At 60.7% G+C, this 8,696-nt stretch overlaps 2 protein-coding genes across 3 annotated transcripts in view; one reads left to right on the top strand and one right to left on the bottom strand.

The window, feature by feature from the left end:
- LOC113214800 (SET domain-containing protein SmydA-8-like) overlaps positions 1 to 1,260 on the top strand; it is a 6,085-nt gene extending 4,825 nt beyond the window's left edge. Inside the window, exons 6-7 of the mRNA XM_052272974.1 lie at positions 368 to 710; positions 942 to 1,260. Of these exons, the coding sequence (XP_052128934.1) occupies positions 368 to 681 (314 nt within the window). The 3' untranslated portion in view covers positions 682 to 710; positions 942 to 1,260. The remainder of the gene's footprint in view (positions 1 to 367; positions 711 to 941) is intronic.
- LOC113214799 (uncharacterized) overlaps positions 764 to 8,696 on the bottom strand; it is a 15,733-nt gene continuing 7,800 nt past the window's right edge. Inside the window, exons 4-12 of one of the 2 annotated variants that reach the window (XM_052272972.1) lie at positions 8,492 to 8,626; positions 8,285 to 8,411; positions 7,950 to 8,201; positions 6,079 to 6,288; positions 5,059 to 5,528; positions 4,843 to 4,972; positions 3,999 to 4,140; positions 3,566 to 3,748; positions 764 to 2,535 (exon numbers count right to left, since the gene is read on the bottom strand). In XM_052272972.1, coding sequence (XP_052128932.1) covers positions 1,571 to 2,535; positions 3,566 to 3,748; positions 3,999 to 4,140; positions 4,843 to 4,972; positions 5,059 to 5,528; positions 6,079 to 6,288; positions 7,950 to 8,201; positions 8,285 to 8,411; positions 8,492 to 8,626 — 2,614 coding nt within the window. In that variant the 3' untranslated portion in view covers positions 764 to 1,570. The remainder of the gene's footprint in view (positions 2,536 to 3,565; positions 3,749 to 3,998; positions 4,141 to 4,842; positions 4,973 to 5,058; positions 5,529 to 6,078; positions 6,289 to 7,949; positions 8,202 to 8,284; positions 8,412 to 8,491; positions 8,627 to 8,696) is intronic. The other variant, XM_052272973.1, reaches the window with a different exon arrangement.

Here is an 8,696-nt window from a genome sequence, read left to right as displayed (position 1 = left end):
GGAGAAAGATAAGTAGGACAAAACCGAGGTGGGACAGCACTTTTGGGGATTTTGGGAAAATTACCAGGTCGGAGAAAAGTAGGCCGGACAATCTAGCTGCACCGCTATACCGGATGGCAGTTCAAAAGTCCGTCGGACTTTGCAGTTAGACTACACCGCAAGCACGCTTGTCGGTGGGTTGCCTACCCCGGGTCTGTAAGGCGCTATACGGTTACAAGCGGCACTCGGGCAAACTCTTTTACGGGCCACACGCGATACAGTAGTGTAACAAACAGACCGGCGGCGGGCTTTGAGCTACCCTCGGTAGAATTAAGGACACGCGATATGTCCTCTCTCTAATGCTGTCATTTCTTTGGTCATCGTGCAGCACTCAGCCGAGAGGTGCTGGGCGTGCTGCTGCAGCTGGACCCGCCGCTCGCCCGCCTGCAGCTGTACGCCGCCGTGTGCCTGCTCGAGCTGCAGCGCGCCGACCTGGAGGCCCTCAAGCGCGCCCAGGGCGAGGCCGGCACCGGCACCGCCGCGAACACCCGCGCCGCGCTGCAGGACATGAGGGCCCTGCTGCAGCGCGCCACGCACGCGCTGCGCTTCGAGACGGCCGACGAGGGCGCGAGGATGGTGGACGCGATCAAGACCGCCCAGCAAGAGATGGAGGTCTGGGCGCGCGTCAACAAGGTGGCGTGAAGACGGGGGCAAAGGATCTCGAGGGAGAAGTAAGTATTCCTAATCGGTGATATGGGCGTCAAGTAATATCAAGCGGTTGGAGTACTTTTCAGCCTTGTTTATTTAAGGAAGTCACAGAATTTGATACAATGACTATTTTGAAGAATTCTCTTGATATTTCAAAATATAAATTCCTAGTCTTTGTCCAAGATTATTTTTTGTAAGTATATTTTGACAACCTGCCTTTTCTTTATCATCGCTCACAAGTTTTATTTTTACAGGATTGGTCTAATAGACTGAATGTGTTCACGTCCAAGAGAAGAGAGCTGTTAAAGTTATAATTTTTTAACTTCAGTCTTTTCATATTAAGAGCTTTGGTTTCAGTATACAGTAGGTTTATTTTTTAAAACACAAAAAACTGACAATGTTTAACTAAGACCGGAATGAAATTTTTAAAAATCATTGGTGTACTGTTGGAAATAAAATAAAATAAATTCTAAGTTCACATAGTGTCGGTGAGATAAAGTTTTAAGGAGCTCAATGTCAGTAAGTGTATCCCTTTTTTTATTTGTTGAATAAAACTTTGATTTCCCATTGAAATGACTAAACCTGTACTATTTTTCCTTCAGACTGTTTGGGTATGAGGACGTACTAGGTTGCACAGCTCTTTACGTACTTATACAGAGATCTATTTTATTAGAAAGTCTTTTCAATTAACCTATTATCATTGTAGCCATATTATAGTCAAAATATGTACAATCACATGAAGTATTATAAACACATTTAAGAATTAAATACGAGGCACAGAGTTGATGTATGGCTACCATCACTGCACAAAACAAACTCTGATGTGGAACCCATATATGATATGGATGATACACGGTAACATTACAACATTTCAAGGCAGCCCCTAGGGTTGCGGTAACGCAGACTTAGCAATGGCTGAGGGCGCGTCCCCGCTAGGAGGTGCGGGGGTGGCGTCGCCACTCAAGAGGTAGTCAAGGTCATGAGAGATTTTGTTGAGAACGTCCTCGTCGAGGGAGTCCTCGGGCGGCGTGACGACGGTGGTCGGCGCCCTCGGAGGCGCTGGCGGCGGGGACGGCCGCGGCACGGGCTCCACGTCCGCCTTGCACGTCAGCACCGCGCCGCGGGGACAGGGTCCCGTTGGCGGCGGCGGCGGCGCCCTCCTCGTCGGCGACGCGACGACGGGGACGCCGGGCTCGCCCCGGATGTAGCACGGGACAGGCTCCGGCCGGAGGGGCTGGTCCGGGAGAAGCACGGGGCAGCCGGGCCGGGGCGCCATCGCCGGCCAGTCGTTGTGGTACAGAGTCCTCGCGTACTTGGGGGCCACCTCCTCCCGGCCCCGGGCCTCCTCGCCGTCGTGGTGCACGTACTCGTCGCTGTCCTCGGCGCGGTACGGCCGGCACCGCATGTACAGGTACTTGTTAGGCGAGCGCTGCGCCATGTCCTGGAGGGGGAAGGCGTCAGCTTCGTGGGGCGGAGCCACGAGCAGGGAGGCCTCCTTGCCCACGCCCAGCACTGATCCGGGCGGCGCTCCCACCACGGGGACGGGGATGTGCACGGGAACGTGCACGGCCACGGGGCACATCGGCACGTAGCGCGCCGGGCTGAGCGGCGCGCACGCCGCCGCGTGGTAGCCGGCCTTGCACGTGCACGAGCAGGACGTGCAGTACACGTGGCACGTGCACGCGTCGCTCCCCGAGCCCGCGGGGAGGGTCTTGCTAGGACTGGTGGATGACTTGACGTGCTTCCCGTTGGAGGTCGCCAACTTCTCGCCCTCCTTTTCCACGACGGGCGCATCGGGCGCCACTGCGGCCGCGTCACTTTCCAGCTCCGCGTCCTGCTTCGTGAAAACTGAAACAGAATAGTTGAGGTCTAGGATCAGGGTCGGCAGACGTAAAAAAAACTCGTAAACATTGCGTTAGTTAGAAATTGAAAATTGTTATAGATCCATGCATTTTTTTCATGGACAGGTCAAGGAAAAGGAAAACACAAAACCAACACCAAAGACAGACCGATCAAAAACCAACACCAAAGACAGACCGATCACTTGGCAAATTAGCGACCACGCTTGTGGTTTTCAGGCAATAGTACTTACCAGTAGTTAACCACAAGCAGAACGTGTTTTTAGAGATTTAGGGCAGCGAAGAAACCAGAAAAATGGACAACCTTTCCGTTTTGTAAAAGATTATCCCCCACCCATCGATTTGTCAAATAAAAAAAGAGAAAAAGGATTCACCGGGCATAAAATTTGGTTGTTTTGTACGTATACTGTATGGAAGGAATGCAGGCGTGCGGCGTGTAGGAGGGTTTGTCTACCAACTCTTACCAGGGAACCTCAGCGATCGTCCAAAAAGTACATCCTTTTTCTCAGATACATTAAGAAAGTTTACGCAAGCTGGGCGCCTGCGAGACTCAGGGTAGGCCACCCCGCACGACACGCATGCACTGCAGGCAAGATATTGCCTATCTACCAGGCGCTATGAGACCCAGCAGGGGCTAAACTTGAGAGGTTCGTCACAGGAAATAACGAACGTACTTTATGGACGGATAATCCCGGATAATCTAAATGGCTGCGAGTGAGTTCACTCCGAGTGAGCAGCCCGCCCACACGCGCGCATGCGGTACAGTAAAACTTCAAATAGGATTTTCACCCCCAGCCATCTGGTACAGGCCAATGCCAAGTGCTCATGCATGCATTAGGTCGTTCAATTGTAGGTCATACCAGGTTGTATTACAGCACGAGCGATGCATAATCGTCTTTTGTAAAGGAAAGAGAAAGTAAAGCACGTAAGAACCCGGTGCGTTTCCTGCACAGCCAACCACAACCACCCGGCAGCAGTCCAAGACACTGAAAGAAGGGGAAGTGAGTCGAGTGGTTTACCGATGAAGGGGCAGAGGGACTCTACGCCCAGCCTGGCGGGGGTCGGGGTCTCTGGGCCGGATGGCCGGGAGGGCACCAGCTGGTAAGTCCGCGCGTTCGAGCACATGTTGTAGAGGGCCGTGGCGGACGCGCGCAGGGAGCGCCTCAAGCAGAGCCACAAGGAGTGCGGGCTGGCGGCGCAGGCTGGAAGGAAACACGGACAGCAGGCATCGTCACCCAGTGCGAAATAGGACATCGGCAAGACGGAATCGACGTCGTAGCGATGTCGAAATGACCCACTGGGCACTCGCTACCCGAATTAGTCTACCTCCATGGCTCCAACCGGTCATTGTCTGCCCTCGAACCCTTCGCGGTGGTAGTTGATGGCGGTTAGTACCAGCGGAAAGAATGGGCAAGAGTCGACCACGGTCATCGGCAGCTAAGGGGGACTTACATGTTAAGGGTTCCGTCTGGCTGGGGTCGGTCGAAGCGTCGGTCGGCGTCCTGGCAGACGAGACACTTCCCCCGCACAGCTTCTTCGAGCCCGTCTCAGAGTCCTCCGGCTTGACGATGTAGCAGAATAATGTCACAGCGCCCTGGAAGGAATAATGCCGTTAATTTGGGCGACGTAGGTCCCGCTTCGCTTCGCTCCGCACCCACGCCTCAGAGACCAAAACTGATCCTTTATAACAAGTCCCGTCAAAGACGGGTTAAATTGCAGCCGCGCAAACCCGGCACCTCGCTGAGCCGGGCGCCCGTTTACTCCAAGGCTTCGTCTCATCCGCGTCATTACCCAGGAACAAATTGAGAAGCCACTCGCCGGCAGGGGCGGGGCGCGAGGGGCAGCCAGCGCGCAAAGGCCCGCCATTTCAAACGCCCCTTTGTCAAAATAAGTCGGTGGAAGGAAAGGGGGCGCGCGCGCGGTGGCGCGGCGCGGCGGGGACGCGGGCTGCGGAGTCGTTGATTGAATCAATTTGTGTCGTGGAAGCGAGACGAGAGTGAGTGGAAGGTTGTGGCGGGCACGAGCCCCACTCCCGCGCCCCCGTCTCGTCGTGCCGTGGCCGGGCGTGGCCTCTCCCCTCTCCCTCCGCAGGGAAATGAAATTAACATATCCGAGTCGCGGCATGCCACCGCCGCGGCACGCCTTACTCTACCTCCTGTAAGCCCGTGGGCCTGTGAAGTTAAGGACGCAAGTCAGCGGCGCGGCCCGACCGAAGTTAATTATTTCGAACACAATTTATGGATCACACCCCGTCACCCCTCCTTTCCTAGAACCAATAACATAAAGATTTCATTACCAGTGTTGCGGCAGCCGCACTGAAGGCAAAGCAGACGACAGAGGACTTGACGCTGACGTAGGCGATGCTGAGTGCGACCACGCACACCTGACACAGCACGATGCAGCACGCCCGCTTCACCAGCCCCCACCTGGTGAAAGTAAACGCCAAGAAAATGAGAAAAAGCTGAAAGTTATTTCACTTCCGATGCCGGAGGAAACCACCCCCATCACACACCTCCGCAACACGGCCACGTCGATCTTGTCCTCCTGGTGAGCCTTAGCCTTGGCGGCCTTGGTCGGGCTGCGACGTGGGCGGGCGGTGGCGAGGCGGACCACCACGGCGCAGAGGAGCGCGCCGAACGCCACCAGGATGACGGCGGCGGTGGCGACCAGGACGGAGCACAGGCGGCTGCCCCACGGCGCCCAGGGCGCCCAGCCCCACGGCGAGTAGGCCCAGCCGGCGCCCAGGGTGGCCCGGAGGCGGGCGGGCGACAGCGTGGAGCGGGCGGCCACCAGCCCGCACAGCACGCCCACCAGCGGCGCGCCCGCCACCATGGCCAGCAGGCTCTGGCGCAGGTGGGGCAGCGGCCGCACGCCCACCAGCTCCGTGTAGAGCAGCAGCAGCTTGCCGAGGTGCGCGGCCAGCGCCGTCAGCAGGCAGCAGTGCAGCGCGGCGACCAGCCCGGGGCCAGAGGGGCCGGAGCCCTGCGGAATCACAAACACGAGAAGAAGTTTAGAATAAAAAAAAATTTCACCGAAAAAGCAAAACCGGAAAAAGACCCTCGCAAAATCCACAATATTCGAGCTTCGAAAAATCTCGCAGATGTTATCTCTTAACACGGTGGCATGTTGTTCCGCCCTGCTGACGTGTTTTGTTAAGGGATGGAAAAAATCCGGGACACACACACACACACACAAGCAGACGCTGCTTGCTCTCTCCCCGCCGCGAGCGAGGCGAGAGGGGAGGCGCACGGCGCACCTACTTGTTACACATCACGCTCGGTAAACAACGTACGCTGCGCGCGTGATTGTGGACTGCGTACATGCTAATCTGCAGGCGCCAGGCTGCGCCAGGCACGGCCGCGGCGGGGGCGGGGCGGGGCGGGGCGTGGCGGGGCACCGCAGCCGCGCCAAACACCCCTGTAAGAGAGCGGCGGCACAAACCGCGGGGCGGGGCAGAGCTTGCCTTCGCGCCGGCAAGGTGACTTACACCGAGGACCCTGTGTGTGTGTGGGGACGGGGGGTTGGGACTCACGCTGCTCGCGGCGTGGCTCAGACCGGCGAGGAAGATGCCCGCCGAGGCCGAGGTGGCCGCGGCGCTCTGCAGCTTGAGGAACACCATGCAGGAGGGCCGCCCCAGCCAGCGGGGCAGCAGCGCTAGCGTGGTGGTCGCCGCCTGCAGCGCGCACAGCGCCAGCCCGGAAACGAGGGCCACCGGCGGCCGCGGGCCCAGCGGCACGGCGCTCTGCAAAAAAAGAATGACGATGGTTTATACACAGCGCAGAGAGCAGAGTCAGCATGGTCAGCATTAGTCGACGACAAAACAACAAACACTGGAAGGATGGGGGAATTCAGTGTTCCGCGAATGAGGTTGGCAGCGCCGCTTCCCCTCTGCTGGGGAATATTGTTGTCAACACATTCCAAGCCTTGCGAGCCTTCCAAGCATGGCGCGCCCCCTGGCGTGCGTGTTTGTCCGGGGCGAGTTGAAGGCTCAGTCCCAAGGGGGGACGGAGACTGGTCTCGCGGTCCCGGTGACCTGTTGGTAGCGGCCAGGCACGCCCGGGTTGCACCGCACCACGGCGGGCACCACGGCGAACCGTAACTCCGGCAGGCCGTCGAAGGGCGACAGAGTAAAGGTAACAGCACCGCGACATTCTGGAGCGCCTGTGCCACACGATACGCTCGGGCTAGCCTGCTGGAATGCGCCCAGGCGTTCCACCGCTGGAGACCGCCGTACCGGCGTGACTGGGAGGGTGAGCGCGGGCGCGGCAAGGCACAGGGCGCGGGCGTCCTCGTCCTGGGCGCCGGGGAGCTGGTGCCGTTCAAGGGCAGCACAGCGGCTGCCCCGGCCGTGGGCGGCGGGCCCCGGGGCGCGGTCCGCACGCCCTTCACCCTCAGCACGCGCGGGCCGCGGGAGGACGTGCACGCGCGGCCCCACCACCGGCCGGACCAGGACGCCTGCAGCGACACCATCAGCGAGGCCGCCGCCTCCGCGTCCACCAGCCCCGCGCCCAGCCCGAGCCCCGCGGTGGGACAGCCCCTCGGGCCGCCCGCCGCGCCGCCAGCATGCCCGTGGGCCCCCTACTGGGCCATGACGTCCCCGCCGCCCAGCGTGAGCACGGCGCTGGGCCTGGGACCCAGCAGGCTGCACGTCATCTGGGTGCACCGCACGGCCCTGCCCCTCCCCGTGCAGTGGTACTCGTGCCTGCTGTGGGGCGTGCTGGGCGGCATGGTGGGCGGCGCGCTGGGCGGCGTCCTGGGGGGCTCCCTGGGGCTCATCATCAACCGGTCAGCGGCCGGGACTGCTGCGGCCACCATAGGGGGCGCCATTGGTAAGTGGCGCAGTCGGGCGCAGTTTACGAGAGCAGAGTCCTGCTCAGCCCCGTCACTCCCCGGTGTTTGACCCCGCAGGAGGCGGTCTGGGAGCCGGGATGGGCGGCGCCGTGGAGGGTGCGGGCGACAGTGAGGCTGACGCCATCGGCCTGGCCGTGAGAGGCGTGGTGGGCATCGCCCTCGAGGGCACCATAGGCGTCGCGGTGGGCGGAGCGATCGCGGGTGCGCTCGGCGGGGCGTTCGGAGGCGCGGTGGGCGGCGCTCTGGGCGGCCTCGTCGCCAAGGTGCTTGGGGCGGCAGCGGGCGGACTCATCGGTGGCTGTGTGGGCGGCGCCCTGGGGGCGGGGGGAGGAGGCGCGGTTGGGGGCGCGGCGGGCGCGGCCCTGGAGCGCACCCTGCGCGAGGGCCAGGGTGCGGCCTCTGGCGGCGGCGCCAGGAAGACGGAGACCGGCGGCGACTCGGCGAGGTCGGGCTGCTCCAACTCCCCAATGTACTGCTGGGCACCCTCCGTGTCCTCGCCGAGGCCGAGCACGCTGCCTTTGCAATAAACCGCACTCCAGACGGGAGCCTCACCTCGGACGTGTTGGAGCTCAGCAGCACGGCCATGGTGCCCGGCAGGGTGCAGTTGCAGCGCAGGTTGAAGCTGCCCGGCCGCAGGTCGTGGGGGTCCCAGTCCTCGCCCAAGGTGGAGCAGGCCGACGTGTTCCAGGGCAGCTTCCCCGGCGTGGTCACGCCGCGCGCGATGTCCGCCACGGCGCAGTTTACCGCCCACCGCGGCCACAGGTAGGCGGAGCTGGAGTCGTCCGGATCCCCCGGCACCGTCACCTGACACGAGGAGTAACAGCCACATTGTCACTAACTTGCGTAGAGCACCCAAGGAATACCCAAAGTACTCGCGACGCCCTCACCAGAAACACGACATCCGCGGAGAAGTCTTTGGCGTCGCCGACGTCGTTGATGATGTCGCCTGCCTCCGAGCCCAGCGAGACGGACACGAGGGAGGAGGCCAGCTCGTATTCCAGCTCGGTGCTGTCCCTGTAATACAACAACCCCTTTACGAAACGATCGCCATAAAGAGTCGCAGTGCTCGTCCTCTCAGGGTAGGGCATACTTACGACATCATGGCCACGCTGCGCTCGGGGAGCAGCTTGTGGAGGGACTTGAAGGCGACCACGGCGGCCACGACGGACCGCTGCGCCAGGGCTTTCGACACGTGCAGCCGGAGGCGCGAGCCCGGGGGGCCCACCCAGCTGCGGAAGAGACAAAACGCAATGAGAGAACCGTCCCCCCCGTCTTAACGAGCGTGGTCCGACACGGCGC

This window comes from Frankliniella occidentalis, unplaced genomic scaffold, assembly GCF_000697945.3.
Source record: "Frankliniella occidentalis isolate FOCC.00 unplaced genomic scaffold, Focc_3.1 Scaffold236, whole genome shotgun sequence".
Classification (NCBI taxonomy): Eukaryota; Metazoa; Arthropoda; class Insecta; order Thysanoptera; family Thripidae; genus Frankliniella; species Frankliniella occidentalis.
This window is presented reverse-complemented; position numbering and strand designations above follow the sequence as displayed.